The sequence below is a fragment of the Malaclemys terrapin genome, chromosome 21 (assembly GCF_027887155.1).
Source record: "Malaclemys terrapin pileata isolate rMalTer1 chromosome 21, rMalTer1.hap1, whole genome shotgun sequence".
Lineage (NCBI taxonomy): Eukaryota > Metazoa > Chordata > Testudines > Emydidae > Malaclemys > Malaclemys terrapin.
The window spans coordinates 18,773,404-18,797,504 of NC_071525.1; the positions used below are offsets into that span (position 1 = coordinate 18,773,404).

Here is a 24,101-nt window from a genome sequence, read left to right on the forward strand (position 1 = left end):
GGGACCATTGTGATCATCTCGTCTGACCTCCCTGATCACACAGAGAACTGCCCCCAAACCATGCCTAGAGCATAGATTATAGAAAAATATCCCCAATTAATTTAAAATTGCCGGTGACGGATGATTCACCATGACCCTTGGGAAATTGCTCCAATGGTCAGTTACTCTGATCATTACAAATTTACACCTCATTTCCAGTCTGAATTTGTCTAGGTCCAACTTCTGTTCAGTGGATAATGTGAGACCTTCCTCTGCTAGAGTGAAGAGCCCGTTATTAAATATTTGTTCCCCATCTAGGTACTTACAGACTGTGATCAAGTCACCCCTTCACCTTCTCTTTGTTCAGCTAAATAGATTGTGCTCCTTGAATCTCTCACTCCCAGGCAGGTTTTCTAATCCAGTAACCATTCTTGTGGCTCGTCTATGCTTAAGGCCAAAAAAGTCACTTGCTAAAAAAGACAATTTTGGGGTCAAGAGGAAGTTACATGTCCCAGCGAACAGAATTCTTTCTCCATACAAATGTCGACAATTCCACCCATTCCCCTATTCAGCCGTCTCCGGCTCCGAGTTGTCAGTGGTTTGGGGGTCGCGTGCACGTTGCCGGTACCTCAGAAACTTTTCCTCCATGGTCAGGTAGAAGATGGGGTTGAGGCAGCTGTTGAAATATGAGAGGACACAAGCAAAATTGCTTTCTGTGACAAGAAAAGAAAGGGGGTACTTAGGTGAGATCAGCAGGAAGGAGAAGATGTGATACGGCAGCCAGCAGAGGAAAAAGGTCGGGATCAAGCCAAGAAGGATCTTGAGTGGCTTGGTGGACTGGATCAGCCTGTTCCTTCTCAGCTTGGCAGCTAGAAAGATGTAGAACGTTGGGATCAAGATCAAGGCTAATGGGATCAGAAACCCGACCAGGAACTGGATTGCAACAGCGGCTTTCACCTTCCCTTCATTTAGTGGGACATTCGTGCTGATACTGTCAGGTGAGAGGAGGGATTCCCAGAGATCCCCATACCGCAAGCTGAACCCAAGAGACAGGGCCCACAGGCCCATAACAATCATGAAAGCCAGGCGGGGCGTGCGGTGGTTCCGGGTCCACTCAGGGTGTGTCACGAGGATGCAGCGATCGACACTGAGGGCCGTGAGGAGGAAGGCGCTGGAGAACATGTGGAGGGAGGTAATGGTGTTGTTCAGTATCTTGGCCCGGTCTAAGCTCAGGATGAAGATGAATCTGAAGGGCAGGAAAATGATAAAGAGGAAATCGGCCACGGCCCGGTTCAGGAACCACACAGCGCTGGCCGTCCTCCCCATACGGCAGCTGTTGACGAAGATGACATATCCATTCAACGGCAGCCCGGCGAGCAAGGCCACGCCACTCAGCACCAGAGAGAGGATTGGGAACACCATTCTCAGAGGGGTTGAAGTCACGATATCCCCTCCTTCTCCTCAGGGCTCGGCGGGGGCAGCGCAGACGTTGTACTGAGCAAAGGAAGGAAGAGCAATGAAACGGGCTCCAGGTGAGGACCAGGACAGAGCGAGACAGCCGCAGAGCTTAAAAACTCCCCCGATCCTGAGGATCAAATACTTTTAGGCCAATGGCACCAATGGTTCAAAGACCTTAGAAGCACAGAGCCAGAGGCTTAGAAGGGGACCCCAAGGGTCATCTGGTATACCACCCTGCCAAGATGCAGGACTTGTGCCTATTCTCTGCCCGAAAGTATTTGTTTTAACATAATATTTTCAACTAAATGAAATATTTAAAAAAATAATTGAGCTTCTTGCTGAAAAGTTGGATTTCTAGGAAAGGGGCAGTGGACAATTGGGGGGGGGGGATACTCCAGGATGCACAGACAGAGAAAGGAGAGACCCCTCCCACCGAATGCTGACCAAAATTCTGAAATAATCTTCTTGCTGTTAGTTTCCCAAAGGAGCTGGTTAGTCCCATCTTGGTTAAAAAAAAATTAAGGAATGATCGTCTCCCCCCTTTCTTTTGAAATAATGGAATTTTTGTAAGTGATTCTCCTCCTCCCTGCCCCCTTCATTTTGAATTGGAGGTTTTATGTGGTTTCAGCCATTTTGGGAGGGTGAGATAGTGAAGCCGGGCGGGCAAAATCCCCACTTAAAGACCCCCTCTGTAAAAACCTGAAGTGATGGAGAACAGCTTCCAAGAAGGAGAAAATTAAGATTGAAAAAACAATGACAAAAAAGACACCCAGCAAAACACAAGAGGAAGAAGAGACCAGGAACAAGCCAAAAGGAAGGATATTGCAAGAGTCTATTTTAGTGGTTAGATGGGGAGTCAGGATGCCTGGGTCCCATCCCAGAGTCTGGAGCTCAATTGCTTGGGGAGGTTGGAGAAGTCACGTCATGGCCCCCGACTCAGTTTCCCCTCCAAAGATTTGTCTGTTGAGAGTGTGAGCTCATTGTGCCCAGTCTGTGCAGTGCCTGGCGTGATGGGGCCCCCGACCTCAGACAGGGTCTGTTCACTGCCTGCAATGATGGAGCCCCCAACCTTAGTCGGGGTCTGTTCAGCACCCAGTATGATGGGGGACCCTGGCCTATGACAACAGCACCACAAATAATTTCAACTGGCTCTATGCGGAGCAGATGAGGGGAGGGGATAGGGACAGCAGGAAGAGGGGAGATCCAGGAGATAGTTGGGGTGGGGGAAGAATGAGATCCAGTGGAGCAGCTGGAGGGTTTACCTAATTTCCTTACCCGTGTCTTGGGGGACGCAGCGTCTCAGAGTCAAACCCCGTCCTAGGTCTCCGACACGATGCCTGCAGCTCATACTAACTGGCTCAGCCCGGAGCAGGGAGCTGTTCATGTGGGGGTATATCTGATGGGGGGGGAACAATGGGAGGAGCTCACAGTACATGGCTGGGTCCGATCAAGTCTCTAAAGCCTGGAAGGCCTCTGACACCCACTGCTACATGCAGACATCATGAAAACCACAAGCTCCCCTCTGCTGGGCCCTAGCCAAGTGTTTGCATTCGGCTGTCGACATCCGGGGGCAGGTGGCGGGCCCCCAGCAGAGAGCAGGGGCTGAGACAGCCAAATCCAGCTGACTCCCCCAGGCGAGGTCCCAGGAGCAGAGACGCCAGCTGGGACACGGCCCTCCAGCCGCTCCTGGTTGGGGAAAGTGAACAGAGACCCACTGGCAGTGGGACGCATCAGATTCTTAGCCCTGTCTGTGCTGCGGGGAACCCACCCTTGGCCTGGGACACGTTACAGGCCAGCCAATGCTAAGGAAACCCTCGCTCTGTGCTGGAGACCACACAAACCACAGCCCAGCCTGCAACCTGCCTTCGTCTCTCGTCTTTTGCCTGGAGGCCTCAGGCATGGGGGCACTTTTCAGCTTAACATGAGCTCCCAGGGCCAACAGGGCTCCAGCCGTCCTGGAATGCATCAACAGGGGAATCTCGATTAGGAGCAGGGAGGTGATTTTCCCTCTGGATCTGGTCCTGGTACGACCACAACTGGGATCCTGTGTCCAGTTCTGGCGCCCACCCTTCAAGAAGGATGTTGAGCAACTGGAGAGGGGTCAGAGACGAGCCACGAGAAGGATTAATGGACTGGACCCCAGGCTTGGGAGAGAGAGACTCCAGGAGCTCAGTCTGTTCAGTTTATCAAAGGACACGTCTACACCGGGAAGGCTGCTTTGGTGCAGCTGTGTCGCTGAAGTGGCTCAGTGAAGACGCTGTCTATGCTGATGTGAGAGCTTCTCCCATCGGCGTATTCATTGACCCACCAAGAGGCATGAGCTTTGTTGACAGGAGAAGCGTTGTCTACACCAGGAGTTAGGTCGGCATAACAGTGTTACCCAAGGGGGTGGGTTTTCCACACACCCCAGCGACGTAGTTATACCAACATCAGTTGCTAATCTATAACACAGGGGTTGGCAACCTTTCAGAAGTGGTGTGCTGAGTATTCATTTATTCACTCTGATTTAAGGTTTCGCGCGCCAGTAATACATTTTAACGTTTTTAGAAGGTCTCTTTCTATTTCTATAATATATAACTAAACTATTGTTGTATGTAAAGTAAATAAGGTTTTTAAAATGTTTAAGAAGCTTCATTTAAAATTAAATTAAAATGCAGAGCCCCCCGGACTGGTGGCCAGGACCTGGGCAATGTGAGTGCCACTGAAAATCAGCTCGTGTACTTCCTTCAACACGTGTGCCATAGGTTGCCTACCCCCGGTATAACAAATGAAGGGTAAGTGTAAGAGGTGCCTTTTTTAGCATCTTAGGACAAGCACCTGAATTGTACCTTTGCTGCCATCTATTGGTCAGATGGTTTACTGCCATCGTCAGCCCTGAGTCTTTGGATAACAGTCTAAAGCAGTGGTTCTTATCCAGGGGAACACACGTTCCCCTGGGGGTAGGCAGAGATCTTCCAGGGGGTTCATCAACTCATCTAGATATTTGCCTAGTTTTACAACAAGGTACATAAAAAACCACTAGCAAAGTCAGTGCACACTAAAATTTCATACAGACAATGACTTGTTTAATCACTGCTGGGGGAATTCTGCGCTAAGGTGTGTGTGCATAATTAATGAGCCAGACATATTTTTATTTTTTTTACTCAGAAAAAAGCTTCTTCCAAAACGTTGCTGCAGTTCTGCCTTTTGCCCACCAGAGGGCGCTGCTGTGATAGAACACAGCAGCAGCTCCCAGCCAGCAAGGGAGGAGCCTGCTGTGCCTTCTTCACAGTGGTCCAGGTCAGCAGATAGGGGCTATGGGGAGTCAGGCTGCTGGGGGGTCAGTCAGGGGCTCATAAAGAATAGTGGGGGAGAACAGACTGGGGCAGGGGCTGAATGGGAATGGAGGCACAGGGCCACTCGGGGAAGCAAGGTGCAGGGCCATATGGTGGGGCTGTTTGCAGAGCTACATAAGGACAGAGAGTGGCTGGGTGGGGGCACAGAGACACGTGGGGACTGGGGAGGGGTGAAGAGCCACATTGGGAGGGGGGAGTAGGTGTCTGAGTGGGGATGGAGGGATACGTATGGACAGGGAGTGCAAGGACACATGGGGGTGCAGGAACACATAGTGACAGGGGCAGATGTGCCTGACTGAATGGGAGAGACTAGGGGTCAGCCAGGGTCTGCATGGGGATGGGGGAGTGGGTGTCTGAGTGGGGGTGCAGGGACACATGGGGATGGGGGGAGGAGTGCAGGGACACATGGGGTTGGGGGAGTATCTGAGTCAGGGTGTGCTGGTATGGTCTCTGGGAGCAGGCAGAGGCACGCACTATTCCATCGCTTAATAGATAAAGTGTTACCCCTTTCCCCTCCCTTCGCCTTGTTAAGAATTGAGAAGTGTTGCAGCGGCATAAGAAATTGTGGAGATCTAAAGGATACCTTTTGGGTAAAGAAGTGTTATCTCCCCCTCCCTTCCTTTCCCAGTGACATAAGCTAGCCTGGGGTCATGGCCCCTTCCTCCCTCCCCTGAGAACTGCAGATTAAGGGAATGTATAGCAACAAATTACTGCAAAGAAATGTATTTTCAAGGCAAAAATGTGTGTATAATATGCGTAATGCTGTAATCAGTCAAGGGGGGGTGGGTATGATCATAGTATGGGAGTTTCTATTACTTAATAAGGGGTGTGGTAGCTGATGTAGGCGTTTACATACTAACTCAAATTTAAAAAGTGTAATATAACTCATTCAGGGCTTACCTGACAATTGGATCGAGGGGAACACATATTGCAATAAAGAAGCCTGTACTCAAATCCACCTCTGGGTCAACCTGCTCCTTTTTCTTCTAACACCAACAACCCTCCAAGTTCACACCCAGGCTCTTTCCCAGCAATTACTTCCCTCTCCCTCAGCTCTTGCATTACCCCTGACTCCCCCAAGCCTTTTCACTGCTTCTGAGAGGGTGGGAAATATGGTTTTGTATGGTAGTTTAAATGAATGATCACATTATTAATATGCCTAGTAAGGAATATGTTTGTCAAAAACCATTTCCTGAATCTTTTTTGTTCTCTGTGGTTACAGACATACTTGCAGAGAGGTATTTTGTAATTAATGACCAAAAATAGTTGAAACTGGTGTGATTATATTGTGTTATTTTGACAAATAAAATATGCAGAATTTTGCAGAAATTTAAAATATTGTTGTTAGGGTTCCCTCCCCACTCTGAACTCTAGGGTACAGACATGGGGACCCGCATGAAATACCCCCTAAGCTTACTCCTACCAGCTTAAGTTAAAAACTCCCCAAGGCACAAATTCTCCCTTGTACCTTGGATTAGTAAATGCTGCCACCACCAAGTGATTAGACAAAACTCAGGGAAAGGACCACTTGGAGTTCCTACTCCCCCCTTGCCCCCAATATTCCCCCAAGCCCTACACCCCCTTTCCTGGGGACGCTTGAGAATAAACAAGATGAGCACAGACCAACCTGGGTTTTTTTTTAGGACACTAAAAAAAAAATCCGATTTTTTTAAAAAACAGAACTTTATTAGAAAGAAAAAAGGTAAAAGAAGCATCTCTGTGAAATTAGAATGGAAGATAATCTTACAGGGCAATCAGATTCAAAACACAGAGGATTTCCCTCTGGGCAAAACTTTAAAGTTACAAAAAGAAAACCAGGAATACACCTCCCTCTCAACACAGAGAAAATCACAAGTCAAAATAAAAGTTAGCTAACACATTCCCTGGCTAGTACTTACTAATCCTAATGGAGTTGGATTGCTTGCTTTCTTGATCTGTCTCCGGCAAGCACACAGAACAGACAGACAAAGCCTCCCCTCGCCCCACAGATTTGAAAGTATCTTGTCCCCTTATTGGTCCTTTGGGTCAGGTGGCAGCCAGGTACTTGAGCTTCTTAACCCTTTGCAGATAAGAGGATTTGGTGCCTCTGGCCAGGAGGGATTTTATAGTACTGTCCACAGGAAGGTGGTTACCCTTCCCTTTATAGTTATGAAAATTGTGCACACAATTTTTAATTTTTTGTTGCAGAATTTTTAATTTGAGGGCACACAATTGCCCCGGGAGTATTTAATCGGCTCTATATACGGTCACTGAAATGTAAGTAGAATATTTCTATTCCAATCGACTTATTTTATAATTATATGGTAAAATGAGAAAGTAAACAATGTCAGTACGAGTGTGCTGTGACACTTGTATTTTTATTTCTGATTTTGTAAACAAGTCGTTTTTAAGGAGAAACATGGGGGTACACAAGACAAATGAGAATCCTGAAAGGGGTACAGTAGTCTGGAAAGCTTGAGAGCCCTATAGGGTCTTTTCCTACTGAGATGTGACCACCTCTGGGGTTGGGCCTGGGGGCTGTTCATACAAGTGACAGGGAGGAACGGGGGGGGCTGCTGCGGGGAGTGGGGTGGAGTCAGAGTTCCTGGAACAATTTGTACAGTGTGGGGTGCTGAGAGCCACAGAATCAAACTGTAAACCATGTATATGATGGGAAACACTTCAAGCCAGGAGGTGCGGCACCTATGGTTGTGGGGGGGCATTGTGGATTTCACCCTAGCATTGCAATTGGAAGGTTTAATCTTACATATGACCTGTGCGAATCAGACACGGCATGTCAGAATTGTTTCCCTCAACATATACACACCACCTCAGCTCCCACCCCCACCCCACCCCCGCCATGGACTCTGTCTGGGCACAGGAAGCTGGGGGCACGGACTCTGTCTTGGGGGGAGTAGGAGAGGGTTGGAGATGCTCACAAAGCTGAGTCTGAAAAGCCTCCAAGCCGGCCAGCTCTGTGCAAGCCTCAAACAGCTCGGCTCAGCTCTGGGGCCTCTCGTGATGAAGGGTCTGAGCTCCCATCTGCAGAGATGGTCGCCCACATCCGGGACAGCCACAGCCCAAGAGCAGGATCTGATCTGCGGCTGCATCATGGCAAAAATTCAGCCTGCTCACATCTGGAGATGCACCAGACCCAGCTTCGGCCCCTGCAGCGACACTGGGTTGGGAGTGATTCATGGGTGGATCCAGCCACCTTTCACTCCGGTCACCCCTCAGATGTCCTGGACAGACCTTGCCATGTGGCGGGTGGATTGTCAATCTCTCGTGTCATTGGCTGTGACCCACACAACATAGTGTCTGCTCCATGACTGCCTGGTGGATTGGTTTATGCTGGAGAACGGCCAGCGATGTAGTGAAGGGCGAAAGCTGCATGAATTTTGTCCGGGAATATCAGGATACATCGGTTTAAAAAGCCAGTGTGACGGGTTCCCGGCATGCAACCTGGACTGTGAGACCAATGAGCCCTCTGTCCCACCAACCTGGGGTGTCCCTCTCACATTGTGATGCTGTGTCATGCTACAAACCTCTGACAGGCCCTGCACTTACACAGCCATCCCCAGGCAGGAACACACCCAGCTGAGTTCCATGAATGACCTCCCAGCACTCATGAACCATCAATAGGGAGGCTCCAGTCAATTCCCCCTGACTCCCTGGCCTTGAAGCCCAGAAATGTACTGTCCTGCATTGGTCAGAAGACTGGCAAGTGTAAGTTCATTATCCAGTCTGTGCCTCCCTGATGTGGAGAGCACAAACACCAGCATTTGTAAACTGAGTTCAGATTTCCCAAGCACTTCCATCAAAACACACACTTTTAGGTAGAATATAAAACAGGTTTACTAACTACAGACAGATTTTAAGCAGCCAGCGCAGAGATCACAGTTGGTTACACAAGAAATAAAAGTAAATTCGCAGTTAAATAAACTAGACAGGATTTGAATCAAGCCATGTCTCACCCTGGCAGATGGTACAAGCAGGTGATAGTCCATCAATACACAGGGCTTGTCTTTCAGCCCGATACCAAACTTCCCCAAAGTCAAAATCTTTGTCCTCCCGACATGTTTCCAGGTGTTGAGTTGTGGAGGGAGTGAGGCCAAGCGGTGACGTCACTTCCCCTTTTTTATAGTTTCTCCCAGCTTGCTGTAAAGAGCGTGGGCTATGACCTGAGTCAAACAGTCCCCATTGTCTACGTGCTCTCTCTGAGAAATCTCCACTGTGCACAGTGCCTGAGATAGTGGATTCTTGGATGGGTGCTGATGAGCCATTAACACTGTCTGGCTCCTCCATTGTTGTACCTGAAAAGCTGGTTGTGGGTGTTCCCAAAATCACAATTTATTTCAGTAACACACACGTAGCAACGTTTCCTAACTCCCCATACAATGACAGCGCATACAATTTAACAGGATATTAATAATCAACAGATCATGACTTTTAAATTGATACCTCACAAGGCAGACTTTGTTCATATATATATGAAAGTGGTGAATATGGGGGTTCCAGGGCGCTGTTTTGAGGTACAGAGTGCCACAGCCACCCATTTAATTTAAAGTTGCCAATATTTTAATCACCTCCTCACTCCATTGGCTTCCAAAATAGAGCTAGATATTTCTGGTTTTTTAAAACTTTCAGTGGAGTATTGTAGCATCGCCGACTCTTAAAATTTGGTTGCGGCATTTGCCATGCTTTCCATTTTCCTCCAAGCTGCAGATGCTAGAATCAGATGATTAGGTGGGAATTTCAGCTTCCTTTTCTTTTCTCTTTTTTAGGTAATTTTCCAAACTTCGTTGTTGCAGAGAAAAGCCTGAAATGGTCCCCCTCCCCCCCAAAAAACATAAGGCAAAAAAGAAGAACCCAAATGTCTTTCTCTTCAAACCAATCGCATGATGTTTTACGGGGTGTCTCATGAGGTTTGAAGGCTTGGGTTTTGGCAAAGAAGACACAGGACTAGATTTTTAATAGTTGCTAATGGAGTTAGGTGCCAAATTCCCATTGATGTTATGATTTAAGCACCTAATTCACATAGGTGTTTTTGAAAATCGTACCAGTAGAAGCCTAAGTCAATTCAATTACATCATGTAATAGCAGACAGCTAAAAATTGACATTTAAGTTCTTATATAGAAGTCTAAATAATAAGGAGGGTGAACTTGAGAGCCTCATATTAAATGACGTTGTCGATATAACAGGCATCACAGAAACTTGGTGGAATGAAGATAATCAGCATTTAACTTAAGATTTAACCAATCTTAACATATTGTAACATAATTCTCTAACCAATTATATCCCACTAACCTAATTAACTGACACCTAGAAAAATTAATTATACAGCAGACAGAAACAATTAGAGAACCAGACAGATTAAGAATAGAGAAGTGGGGGCCATAAAGATAAAACACAACCACAAATATTGATACGTGATTTCTTGCCAGACAGGATGCTATCAAAATAAGCTTTCTTTACCCGTCTTTATCTGGTGGTGATGGGCACTATCAGGACAGGATTATCTTCATAACAGCCCAATAGCCCCTTATTTCCGTGTGGCTGGTTTGGGATGTGAGGATGTGATCATTCGCTTCCCAATTTATGGCTGCCCCTGCTGCTTAGCCTAAGAACCATGTCTTAGACTATCCTAGTGAGAAAAGGCCCAGACACAGGCAGACTGTGATTTTCATTCTTTGTATTATACCCCCGTAACTAGCTAAGTGATAAACATACACCTAAGTTCTTAAAGTGTAGGCTTTACAGGCAGGCCTGGAATCTATATTCTAACAGCTTCTAAGAGCATCTAGTCCTGGAACCCACAAGAGCAGAGGCAATTCTTGATTTAGTCCTAAGGAGAGCACAGGATCTGGTCCAAGGGGTGAATATAACTGAACCGCTTGGTAATAGTGACCATAATATAATTAAATTTAACATCCCTGTGGCAAGGGAAACACCACAGTGGCCCAACACTGTAACATTTAATTTCTGAGAAGAAAACACCACAAAAATGAGGAAGTTAGTAAAAAAGAAATGAAAAGGCACAGTGCCAAAAGTGAAATCCCTGCAAGCTGCATGGAAACTTTTTAAAGTCCCATAATAGAGGCTCAACTTAAATGTATACAAAAATAGTAAGAGAAGCAAAAAAGTTCCACCCTGGGTAAACAGCTAAGTAAAGAAGCTTTGAGAGGCAAAAAGGCATCTTGTCAAAAGTGGAAGTTAAATCCTATTGAGGAAAATAGAACGGAGCATAAACTGTGGCAAATGAAGCATAAAAATGTAATTAGGAAGGCCAAGGACTCAAAAAGTAATAGCAAAAATATTTTTAGGTACATCAGAAGCAGAAAGTTTGCTAAACAACCAGAGGGGCCACTGCATGATCGAGATGTTAAAGGACCACTGAAGGATGATAGGGTTTGCGGAGGGAAAAAATGAATTCTTTTCATTGGTCTTCATGGCTGAGCATGTGAGGGAAATTCCGAATCTTGAGCCATTCTTTTTAGGTGACAAATCTGAGGAACTGTCCCAGATTGAAGTGTCATTAGAGGAGGTTTTGGAACAAATTGAAAAACTAAACAGTAATAAGTAACCGGGACCAGATGGCATCACCCAAGTGTTCTGAAGGAACTCAAATGTGAAATTGCAGAACTCCTAACTAACAAAGAGTAGGGATAAATCATCAGTTTTCAGAAAGGAGACGGGTAAATTGCGGAGTCTGTACTAGGACCAGTGCTGTTCAACATATTCATAAACAATCTGGAAAAAGGGATAAAGAGTGTGGTGGCAAAATTTTCAGATGATACAAAACTACTCAAAATAGTTAAGTCCAAAGCAGACTGCCAGGAGTTACAAAGGGGTCTCACAAAATTGGGTGACTCGGCAACAAAAGGTCACATGAAATTCAGTGTTATAAAATGCAAAGTAATGCACAATGGAAACCATAATCATAACTATACATATAAAACGATGGGGTCTAAATTAGCTGTTACCACTCAAGAAAGCAATCTTGGAGTCATTGTGGATAGTTCTCTGAAAACATCCATTCAATGTGCAGGGGCAGTGAAAAAATCAACAGTATTTTGGGAATCATTAAGAAATGGATAGATGATAAGACTGAAAATATCATATTGCCTTTATATAAATCCATGGTATGCCCACATCTTGAATACTACATGCAGATGTGGTGGCCCCATCTCAAAAAAGATATATTAGAATTGGAAAAGGTACAGAAAAGGGCTGCAAAAATGATTAGGGGTATGAAACAGCTTCCTTTTGAGGAGAGATTGATAAAACTGGGACTTTTCAGCTTGGAAAAGAGACGAATTAGGGGGGATATGATAGAGCTCTATAAAATCCTGACTGGTGTGGAGAAAGTAAATAAGAAAGTGTTATTTACTCCTTCCCATAACACAAGAACTAGGGGTCACCAAATGAAATTAATAGTCGGCAGGCTTAAAGCAAACAAAAAGAAGTATTTCTTTCCAAAACGCTCAGACAATCTGTGGAACTCTTTGCCAAAGGATTTTGTGAAGGCCAAGACTATAACAGGGTTATATTATGTTATATTCTGATTGACTTTCAGTGAGGTTTCTATGGGCCTAAACACTTTTAAAAATAGGACTGAAACACTTTTGAAAATGTTACCCATTTTTCATATACCCATTGATCTTCAACAAACACAGGAAAGAAAGATCCACTGGGAGCGAAGATGACATGATGAGAAGAATAATGACACAAAGACGCAGAAAAGGACAGACCATAAAGAACCAAATGCTCCAAAATTATCTAAAAATGAACAAAAAGGAAAATCTATATATTTTTTTAAATAATAGATTCACAGATTCCAAGGCTGGAATGAACCATTGTGATCATCTTGTCTGACCTCCCTGATCACACGGGTCAGAGAACTGCCCCAAAACAATTCCTAGAGCAGAGCTTTTAGACAAACATTTCAGCTTGGCTTAAAATGGTGAGTGATGATCCACCACGACCCTTGGGAAATTGCTCCAATGGTCAGTTACTTTGACCATTGAAAATTTACACCTCATTTCCAGTCTGAATTTGTCCAGGTTCAACTTCTGTTCACTGGATCATGTTAGACCTTCCTCTGCTAGAGTGAATAGCCCGTTATTAAATATTTGTTCCCCGCATAGGTACTTATAGACTGTAATCAAGTCACCCCTTCCCCTTCATTTGTTAAGCTAATTAGATTGTGCTCCTTGAATTTCTCACTCTAAGGCAGGCAGGATTTTTAATCCTGTAATCATTCTCATGTTTCTTCTTTGATTAAGGCCAAAAAAATTCACTTGCTAAAAAAGAAAATTTGGGGATCAAGAGGAAGTTACCTGTCCAGCGAACAGAATTCTTTTTCCATGCAAATATCAACAAATTCCATCTGTTCCCCTATTCATCCGGCTCTGGCCCCAAGTTGTCGGTGGTTTCGAGGTTGCGTGCATGTTGCCGGTACCTCAGAAACTCTTTATCCATGGTGAGGTAGAAGATGGGGTTGAGGCAGCTACTGAAATATGTCAGGACCCAAGCAAAAGCGCTTCCTATTTCCAGAAGAGGTAGAGAGTATGTAGCTGATATCAGCAGGAAGGAGAAGACGTGATACGGCAGCCAGCAGAGGAAAAAGGTCGGGATCAAGCCAAGAAGGATCTTGAGTGGCTTGGTGGACTGGATCTGCCTGTTCCTTCTGAGCTTGGCAGCTAGAAAGATGTAGATGGTTGGGATCAAGATCAAGGCTAATGGGATCAGAAACCCGACCAGGAACTGGATCACCACGGAGGTCTTCACCCTCTCTTCATCCAGTCGGAAATTCATGCTGCTGCTGGCAGGTGACAGCAGGGATTCCCAGAGATCACTGTACCGCAAGCTGAACCCAGCAGACAGGGCCCACAGGCCCATAACCATCCTGAAAGCCAGGTGGGGCGTGCGGTGGTTCCGGGCCCACTCAGGGCGCGCCACAAGGATGCAGCGATCGACACTGAGGGCCGTGAGGAGGAAGGCACTGGCAAACATGTGTAGGGAGGTGACGGTGCTGCTCAGCCGCTTGGCCCAGTCTGTGTCCAGCATGAAGGTGGAGGTGAATCTGAGGGGCAGGAAGACGATGAAGGTGACATCGGCCATGGCCTGGTTCAGGAACCACACGGAGCTGGCCGTCCTCTCCATATGGCAGCCGGTGACAAAGAGGATGTAGCCGTTCAACAGCACCCCGGCAGGGATGGCCACGACACACAGCACCAGAGGGATGATTAGGAACACCATTGTCAGAGGAGATTCAGTCACCATATCCCCTCCTTCTCCTCAAGGCTCGGTGGGGGCAGTGCAGACGTTGTACTAAGCAAAGGAAGGAAGAGCAATGAAAAGGGCTCCAGGACAGGACAAGGACAGAGAGAGACAGCCGCAGAGTTTATAATCTCCTCAGAGTTCACAAACTCCCAAGATCCTGAACTCAGATATGATCAAATCCTTGTAGACCAATAGCACCAATGGTTTGAAGACCTTAGAAGTATAGAGCCAGAGGGTTAGGAGGGACTGTTAGGGTCATCCAGTCTAACCCCCTGCCAAGATGCAGGATTTGTTGTGTCTATTCTCTGCCCGAACATTTTTTTGTTTTTACATAATATCATTTGTTTTACTAAACCAAATATTTAAAAATAAAAACATTTGCTTCTTGCTGAAAAGTTTCTTGCTGAAAAGATTTCTAGGTAAGGGGAGGTGGACAGTGGGGAGTCGGGTGTCCTGGATGCAGAGACAGCGATATGACAGACACCTTCACTCCCCGAAGCCATACTGAAATTCCCAAATAATCTTCTTGCTGTTTGTTTCCTAAAGGAGCTTGTTATTTGTTCTTAAAATTAAAAAGTAATCAATTATTGTTTCCTCCCCCCCTTTTTTTCCAAATAATAGAATTTTGAAAGTGATTCTCCCCCCGTCCCCAGACCGTTCTTTTTGAACTGTAGTTTTTGTGTCGTTTAGGCCAGTGGAGCAGACAAAATCCCCACCGACAGAACCCTGCTATGGAAACAAGGACGACAACAAAAAAGCCACCTGGTTAAAAAAAAGAGGAAGAAGAGACCTGTAACAAGTCAAAAGATTTTTTTCTTTAAAGGAAGGATATTGCAAGAGACTATTTTAGTGGACAGACGTGGAGTCAGGACTCCTGGGTTGCATCCCAGACTCTGCCACAGAACTGCTTGGGTAGATTGGACAAGTCACGTCATGGCCCCGTCACTCAGTTTCTCCCTGTGGCTCTGTGCATGGCCTGGTGTGAGCTTAGTCGGGGTCTGTGCAGCATCCAAAGTGATGGGGCCCCTGACCTCTGACAACAGAATGCACATATAATTTCAACCAGCTCTATCCAGAGCAGATGAGGGAGGGGATGGGGGGGAGACCCAGGGGGCAGAGGTGGGGGGTTGAGAATGAGATCCAGGGGGGCAGCTGGAGGGTTTACCTCATTTCCTTACCCGTGTCTTGGGGGACGCAGCGTCTCAGAGTCGACCCCCGTCCCAGGTCCCCAACGCGATGACTGCAGCTTGCCCAGACTGGCTCAGCCCAGAGCAGGGAGCTGTTCATGTAGGGGTATATCGGGGGGGGGGAACAATGGGGGGAGATCACGGGATGTGGCTGGGTCTGATCACGTCTGCAGATGTCATACGAATCACAAGCTCCCACCACTACTCTGTGGGGGCCCAGCAAGGTATCTGTATTCAACTGTCCACATCCAGGGGCAGGCGGGTGGGGTCCCCATCAGAGAGCAGGGACTGAGAAACCCATGTCTAGCTGACTCCAAAACCAGGAACTCTGCCGAAATCAGTACGAACTAAAATTTCATACAGTCACTTGTTTATACTCCTCTAAATACTGTCCACTGAAATGTAAGTACAATATTCATATTCCAGTCGACTTATTTTATAATTATATGGTGAAATTAGACACTCAGCAGTTTGTCAGTACTAGTGTGCTGTGACACTTGTATTTTTATGTCTGATTTTGAAAACAAGGAGGTTTTAAATGAGGTGAAACTTGGGGGTACACAAGACAAATCAGAATCCTGAAAGGGGTACAGTAGTCTGGAAAGGTTGAAAGCCACTGGTCTATAGGGTCTTTTCCCACTGAAATGTGACCACCTCTGGGGTGGGGCATGGGGGCTGTTTAGACAGGTGACAGGGAGGAATAGGGGGGCTGCTGTGGGGAGTGGGATGGGGTTAGGGTTGCTGGAAACATTTGTACAGTGGGGGTGCTGAGAGCCACTGAATCAAACTGTAAACCCTGTAAATGGAACCACTTCAATCCAGGGGGTCCAGTACCTATGGGGGAGCAGGGAGAGATCTGGGAGGCGGCTATGGGGAGTTGGGGGGGCAGGAGGGATCAGAGGAGACTGCAATGGGGAGCGGGGACAGATCTGGGGGGCTGCTGTGCAGGCAGGGAAGAATCTGGGGTACGGGGTGGGAGGCAGAGACAGATCTGGGGGGGGGACATTGTGGATTTCAGCTGGAAGGTTTAATCTCACTTTCTCACCTATGTCCTGGGGGAATCAGACACGGCATCTCAGAATTGATTCCTGCAACACACACACCCCACCTGCAGCTCGCTGCCCCCCGTGATGCTGTCTGGGGGCAGGAAGCAGCCACTTGTGGTGGGGAGCAGCGGGGTGGCTCAGTGGGGCTCGGAGATGCTCTCAAAGCTGGGTCTGCAAAGCCTCCCAGGCGGCCAGCTCCGTGCAAGCCTCCAACAGCTCGGCTCAGCTCTGGGGCCTCTCGTGATGAAGGGTCTTGGCTCCCATCTGCAGAGACGGTCGCCCACATCCAGGGCAGCCACAGTCCCAGAGCAGGGGCTGAGCGGCAGATGCATTGTTGCAAAAATTCAGCCTCTTCACACCTGGAGACACGCCAGACCCAGTTTGGGCCCCTGAAGTGTCACTGGGTCAGGAGTGATTCGTGGGTGGGCCCGGCCGCCCTTCACCCCATTCACCCCTCGAAAGTCCTGGAGAGACCTTGTCAGGTTGATCATGAATCTCTCACTTTGTTGGCTGTGAGCCACACGACATTGTGTCTGTTCCATGACTGGCTGGTGGATTGGTTGGACTCTGGAGAACGTCCAGCGACGTAGCGAAGGGAGAAAGCTGCATTAATTTTGGCCGGGAATATCAGGATTCATTGCGAGATTGGTATTAAAAGCCACTGTGATGGGGTTTCCAGCATGCAAGGTGGACTGTGGGACCGCAGAGCCCTCTGTCCCACCAACCTGGGGTGTCCCTCTCACACTGTGATGCTGCGTCAAGCTACAAACCTCTGGCAGGCCCTGCACTTACACAGCCATCCCCAGGCAGGGACACACCCAGCTGAGTTCCATGAAGGTCCTCCCAGCCACTCATGAATCATCAATAGGGAGGCTCCAGTCAATTCCCCCCGGTTCCCTGGCTTTGCAGCCCAGAAATGTTCCATCCCACACTGGTCAGAAGCCTGACCAGTGTAAGTTCATTACCCAGTCGGCGCCTCCTCCGATGTGGAAAGGACACGCATCAGCTTATGTAAACTGAGCTGAGATTTCCCAGCACTTCAACCAAACACACAGTTTTAGGTAGAATATAAAACATGTTTATTAACTACAGACAGATGGATTTTAAGTGATTATAAGCAGTGAGCGTAGAGATCAAAGTTGGTTACCTAAGAAATAAAAGTAAAGGCACAGTCTGAGTTAAATAACTAGACAGGATTTGAATCAGTTTCTCAACCTGACAGATGGTACAAGCATGTGACAGATCCTCAATACATAGGATGGGCTTGTCTTCCAGCCCGATACCAAACTTCCGCAGGTCAAAGTCTTTGTCCTCCAGACATGTTTCCAGGCCCTGAGTTGTGCGGGGAGTGAGGGTAAGCGGTGATGTCACTGGCCCTCTTCTGTAGTTTCTTCCAGTTCGCAGGAAATATATTTTGTTATGATGTGTCAAACCATCTCCATTGTCTACGTGTTTTCTCTGAGAAATCTCCATTTTATACGGATCCTGAGAGAGTGGATTCTTGGGTGGGTGCTGATTAACACTGATTAACGCTGTCTGTCCCCCCCGTCCATTGTGGTACCTGTAAGGCTGGTTGTGGGTGTACCCAACATCACAACTTATTTCAGTAACACACGCATAGCAAAACTTCATAACTCCACATACAATGACAGCACATAAAATTCAACACAATATTAATAATCAACAGATCAAGAATTGTTAATGATACCTCACAAGGCAGACTTTGTTCATATTTATATGACAGTGGTGAATATGGGGGTTCCAGGGTGCTGTTTTGAGGTACAGAGTAATACAGCCACACATTTTATTTAACGTCCCCAATATTTTAAACACCACCTCACTTCTTTGGCTTCCAAAACAGTGCTGGATATTTCAGGTTTTCTGAAACTTTTGGCAGAGTTTTGTATTGTCTCCAACTCTTACAATTTGGTTGTTTCATTCGCCATGCCATGCTCCTCACTTTCCTCCAAGCCCCCAGATCCCGGAATCATCTGATTAGGTGGGAATTTCAGCTTTCTTTTCTGTTTTATTTTATTTCTAGCAGGTTTCTGGCCTCCGTTTTTGCAGAGAAAACTTGAAATTGCCCCAAAAAATCAGTAGGCAAAAAAGATGAACCTAATCATCTTTCTGTTCAAAATAATCTCATGATATTTTATGAGGCGGCTCATGAGGTTTGACAGAATGGATTTGGCAATGAAGATATAGGACTAGATTTTTAAAGTTGGCTAAGGGAATTAGGTGCCAAATTCCCATTGAAAGTCAATAGGAGTTAAGCACCTAACTCACATAGGTGCTTTTGAATATCTCATCCATAGAAGCCTAAATCAATTCAATTACATCATGTAATGGCAGACAGCTAAAAAAGTGACCATTTTTAAAGTGATTATAGACAAATGTTAGAAGTCTAAATAATAAGATGGGTGAATTAGAGTGCCCTGTACTAAATGAGGAGATTGATATAATAGGCATCACAGAAACTTGGTGGAATGAGGATAATTAATGGGACACAGTAATAGCAAGGTACAATATATATCAGAAGCAGAGACCAGATCGTGCTGGTGGGGGAGTGACACTATATGCGAAAGAAGCGTAGTGTCAAATGAGTTAAAAATCTGAAATGACCCAAACTGTAACATAGAATCTCAATGCATAGTAATTCCATGCCTGAATAATAAGAATATAGCAGTAGGGATACACTACCGACAATGTGACCAGGATGGTGATCGTGACTGTGAAATGTTCTGGGAGATTAAAGAGGCTATTAAAATAAAAACAACTCAATAATAATGAGGGATTTCAACTATCCCCATATTGACTAGGTACATGTCACCTCAGGATCAGATGCAGAGATAAAGTTTCTTGACACCTTAAATGACTGGTCTTGGAGCAGCTGGTCCTGGACCCTACAAGAGGTGAGGGAATTCTTGATTTAGTGCTAAGTACACCTCGGGTTCTGGTCCAACGTGTGAATATAACTGAACTGCTTGGTAATAGTGACCATAATATAATTAAATTTAACATCCCTGTGGCAGGGAAAACAGCACAGCAGCCCACCATGGTAGCATTTAATTTCAGAAAGGGGAACAACACAAACATGAGAAAGTCAGATAAACAGAAATTAAAAGGTACAGTGCCAAACGTGAAATCCCTGCAAGCTACATGGAAACTTTTTAATGACACCATAATACAAGCTCAAATGTATACCCCAAATTAAAAAAAAAAAACATAGTAAGAGAACCAAACAAGTGCCACCCTAGGTATACAAGTAAGTAATGAAGCTTTGAGAGGCAAAAAGGCATCCTTTAAAAACTGGAAGTTATTGAAGAAAATGGAAAGGAGCATAAACTCTGGCAACTGAAAATATAATTAGGAAAGAAAAAAAGAATTTGAAGAACAACTAGCCAAACACTGAAAAAGTAATACCAAAAAAATATTTAAGTACATCAGAAGCAGGAAGCCTGCTAAAACAAGTGGGGCCAGTGGATGTGTGAGATGTTAAAAACAACAAGAAGTCCGGTGGCACCTTAAAGACTAAGTGAGGGTTTTTTTACCCACAAAAGCTTATGCCAAAATAAGTCTTTAAGGTGCCACCAGACTTCTTGTTGTTTTTGTGGATACAGACTAACACGGCTACCCCCTGATACGAGATGTTAAAGGAGCACTCAAGGAATATAAGGCCATTGCAGAGAAAACAAATGAATTATTTGCATCAGTTTTCATGGCTGAGCATGTGAGGGACATTCCCAGAGCTGAGCCATTCTTTTTAGGTGAAAAACCTGAGGAACTGTCCCAGATTGGGGTGTCATTAGAGGAGGTTTTGGAACAAATTGATAAACTAAACAGTAATAAGTCACCAGGACCATATGGGAGTCACCCAAGAGTTCTGAAGGACAGTAAGCCTGACTTCAGTAGCGGGCAAACTGTTTGAAACTATAGTAAAGAACAAAATTGTCAGACACATAGATGAATGTGATTGGTTCAGGAAGAGTCAAAATGTTTTTTGTAGAGGGAAATCATGCCTCACTAAGCTACTAGAATTCTTTGAGTGGGGACAACAAGCACGTGGACAAGGGTGATCTAGAGGATATAGTGTACTTAGATTTTCAGCAAGTCTTTGACAAGGTTCCTCACCAAAGGCTCTTAAGCAAAGTAAGCTGCTGTGAGATGAGGGGGATCGGTAACTGGTTAAATGATAGGAGACAAAGGGTAGGAATAAATGGTCAGATTACAGAATGGAGACAAGTAAATAGCAGTGTCCCCAGGAGTCTGTACTGGGACCAGTGCTGATCAACATATTCATAAATAATCTGGAAAAAGGAGTAAACAGTGGGGTGGCAAAATTTTCAGATGATACAAAACTACACAAGATAGTTAAGTCCAAAGCTGACTGCGAAGAGTTAAAGGGACCTCATAAATCTGGGTGACTGGGCAATAAAATGGCAGGTGAAATTTAATGTTGATAAATGCAAAGTAATGCACATTGGAAACCATAATCCCGACTATACATATTAAATGATGGGGTCTAAATTAGCTGTTACCACTCAAGAGAGAGATCTAGGAGTAATTGTGGATAGTTCTCTGAAAACATCCACTCAATGTGCAGCGGCAGTCAAAAAAGCGAACAGAATGTTGGGAATCATTAAGAAAGGGATAGATAATAAAACTGAAAATATCATATTGTCTCTATATAAATCCATCTCAAAAAAGATATATTGGAATTGGAAAAGGTACAGAAAAGGGCTAGAAAAATGATTAGGGGTATGGAACAGATTGCATATGAGGAAAGATTAATAAGATTGGGACTTTCAAACTTGGAAAAGAGACGACTAAGGGGGGATATGATTGAGCTCTATAAAATCCTGACTGGTGTGGAGAAAGTAAATAGGAAAGTGTTATTTACTCCTTCCCATAACGCAAGAACAAGGGGTCAACAAATGAAATTAATAGTCACCAGGTTTAAAACAAACAAAAGGAAGTATTTCTTCACACAACGCACATTCAACACGTGGAACTCTGCCAAAGGATGTTGTGAAGACCAAGACTGTAACAGGGTTATGTTATGTTCTGATTGACACACAGTGAGGTTCCTATGGGCCTAAACACTTTTAAATTTAGGACTTAGATATTTTTGAAAATGTTAGCCTTTGTTTCATAGACCCATTGATCTTCAAGAAACACCACATTTCTAATCTGAATTTGTCTAGATTCAACTTCTGTTCACTCGATCATGTTACACCTTCCACTGCCAGACTGAAGAGCCAGTTATTAGATATTTTTCCCACACATAGGTACTTACAGACTGATCAAGTCACACCTTCACCTTCTCTTTATTAAGATAAATAGATTGAGCTCCTTGTTTCTCTCACCCAAAGGCAGATTTTCTAATCCTGTAATCATTCTCATGGCTCTTCTTTGAGTAAGGCAAAAAAAAAAAAATTCAGTTGCTAAACAGGAGAATTTTGGGGTCAAGAGAAAGTTACAGGTCCCAGCCAACAGAATTTTTTCTCCATGCAAATATCGACAATTCATCCATTCCCCTATTCAGCCGGCTCTGGCCCTGAGTTGTCGGTGGTTTGGGGGTTGCGTACACATTGCCGGTACCTCAGAAATTCTTCCTCCATGGTGAGGTAGAAGATGGGGTTGAGGCAGCTGCTGAAATATGTCAGGACACAAGCAAAAGTGCTTCCTGTGTTCAGAAGAGGGTGAGGGTACGTAGCTGAGATCTGCAGGAAGGAAAAAACGTGATACGGCAGCCAACAGAGGAAAAAGGTCGGGATCAAGCCAAGAAGGATCTTGAGCGGCTTGGTGGACTGGATCCTGTTCCTTCTCAGCTTGGCAGTGAGAATGATGTAGAAGGTTGGGATCAAGATCAAGACTAGTGGGATCAGAAACCCAACAAGGAACTGGATGGCAACGGCAGCCTTCACCTTCCCTTCATCCAGTTGGAAGTTCATTCTGATGCTGGAAGGTGAGTACACGTATTCCCAGAGATCACCATGCCGCAAGCTGAAACCAGCAGACAGGGCCCACATGCCTATAACCATCTTGAATGTCAGGCGGGGTGTGCGGTGGTTCCTGGCCCACTCAGGGCATGCCACTAGGATGCAGTGATCAACACTGAGGGACATGAGGAGGAAGGCACTGAAGAACATGTGGAAGGAGGTGAAGGTGTTGCTCATCTCATTGGCTGAGTCTAAGTCCGGGATGAAGTTGGAGGTAAATCTGAGGGGCAGGAAGATGATGAACATTAAATCAGCCACGGCCCGGCTCCAGAACCACATGGTCCTGGCCGTCCTCTCCACACGGAAGCTGGCAACGAAGAAGACGTAGCTATTCAATGGCACCCCAGCGAGGAAGGCCACACCACACAGCACCAGGAAGACAATTAGGAACACCATTCTTGGAAGAGTTGCAGTCACAATATCTCCTCCTTTGCGTCAGGGCTTGGAGGGGACAGTGAAGATGTTGGACTGAGAAATGGAAGGAAAAGCAATGAAAATGGCTGCAGGAGAGGATGACAGAGAGAGACAGCCACAGAGTTTATAATCTCCTTAGAGTTTATAAACTCCCCAGATCCTGAGCTGAACGCAAATAGGATCAAATCCTTGTAGGCCAATGGTACCAATGGTTTGAAGACCTTAGAAGCATAGAGCCAGTGGGTTAGAAGGTGACTGCAAGGGTCATCTCATCTAACCCTCTGCCAAGATGCAGGACTTGCGTCTATTCTCTGTCCAAACATTTTTGTTTTTACATAACCCCCACATATGCTTCTTACTGAAAAGTTGGATTTAAGGGCAAGGGGAGGTGGGCAATGAGGGGGCCAGTCCAGAACAGAGATAGGACAGACACCCGCACACACCCGCCACCCTCCACAGCCTCACCAAAATTCCCAAATAATCTTCTTGCTGTTAGTATCCCAAAGGATCTGGTTATTCCCGTCTTGGTTAAAAAGTTAATGAATAAGCACTTCCCCATTATTATTTTTTTTTTTTTTGAATAATGGAATTTTTGAAAGGGAGTCTTCCTCAGCCCCCCTTCATTTTGAAGTGGAGTTTTTGTGTGGTTTGGGACATGTCAGGGGGTGAATTAGTGGAGCAGGCAAAATCCCCACCAAAAGACACCCCCCCCCCCGTGAAAACCTCCAGTGATGGAGAGAAACTCCCCAGGAGGAGAAAAGTAAGATTGAAACAAGACGACAACAAAAAAGCTGGCCAAACACCAGAGGAAGAAGAGACTGGTAATCAGCTAAAAAACTTTTTTTTTAAAGGAAGGATATTGCAAGAGTCTATTGTAATGGTTAGACGGGGACTTCCATCCCAGACTTTCTCACTGAACTGCTCGGGGAGCCTGGACGAGTCACGTCACAGCCCCGTGCCTCAGTTTCCCCACCAAACATTTGTCTGTTTAGAGTGTGAGCTCGCTGGGAGCAGGCCTCTTTCTACCTCTGGGTCTGTGCAGCGCCTGGCACGATGGGGCCCCCAAGCTTGGTCAGTGTCTATGCACCACCCTGTGTGACGGGAGCCCCTGACCTCTGACAACAGGACCCACAAATAATTTCAACCCGTTCTAACTGAAGTGGATGAGGGGAGGGGATGGGAACAGCTGGAAGGGGGGAGATCAAGGGGGCATTGGTGTGGGCAGCGGGACAGAATGAGAGCCAGTGGGGGCAGATGGGGTTTATCTCATTTCCTTACCCGTGTCTTGGGGGGACACAGCGTCTCAGAGTCAACCCCTGTCCAAGGTCCCCAACGTGATGCCTGCAGCTCTCCCAGACTGGCTCAGCCCGGAGGAGGAAGCTGTTCATGTGGGGCGGGGAGAACCATGAGTGGAG

General features: G+C 45.9%; 3 protein-coding genes across 3 annotated transcripts; all 3 read right to left on the reverse strand.

Moving 5' to 3' along the window:
• Positions 1-543: 543 nt before the first annotated feature.
• LOC128826866 (chemerin-like receptor 1) lies at positions 544-1,401 on the reverse strand. Its single transcript, XM_054010379.1, has one exon. It carries the CDS (start codon positions 1,399-1,401, stop codon positions 544-546), a length of 858 nt encoding a protein of 285 aa, XP_053866354.1.
• An 11,748-nt stretch (positions 1,402-13,149) lies between these two features.
• On the reverse strand, positions 13,150-14,013 carry LOC128826900 (C3a anaphylatoxin chemotactic receptor-like). Its single transcript, XM_054010427.1, has one exon. The coding sequence runs from the start codon at positions 14,011-14,013 to the stop codon at positions 13,150-13,152; it is 864 nt and encodes a 287-aa protein (XP_053866402.1).
• A 7,794-nt stretch (positions 14,014-21,807) lies between these two features.
• Positions 21,808-22,668, reverse strand: LOC128826873 (chemerin-like receptor 1). Its single transcript, XM_054010390.1, has one exon. The coding sequence runs from the start codon at positions 22,666-22,668 to the stop codon at positions 21,808-21,810; it is 861 nt and encodes a 286-aa protein (XP_053866365.1).
• Positions 22,669-24,101: the final 1,433 nt, after the last annotated feature.

Coding starts and splice junctions, on each gene's coding strand:
- LOC128826866 (XM_054010379.1), bottom strand. CDS start 1,401: ATGGTGTTCCCAATCCTCTCTCTGGTGCTGAGTGGCGTGGCCTTGCTC.
- LOC128826900 (XM_054010427.1), bottom strand. CDS start 14,013: ATGGTGTTCCTAATCATCCCTCTGGTGCTGTGTGTCGTGGCCATCCCT.
- LOC128826873 (XM_054010390.1), bottom strand. CDS start 22,668: ATGGTGTTCCTAATTGTCTTCCTGGTGCTGTGTGGTGTGGCCTTCCTC.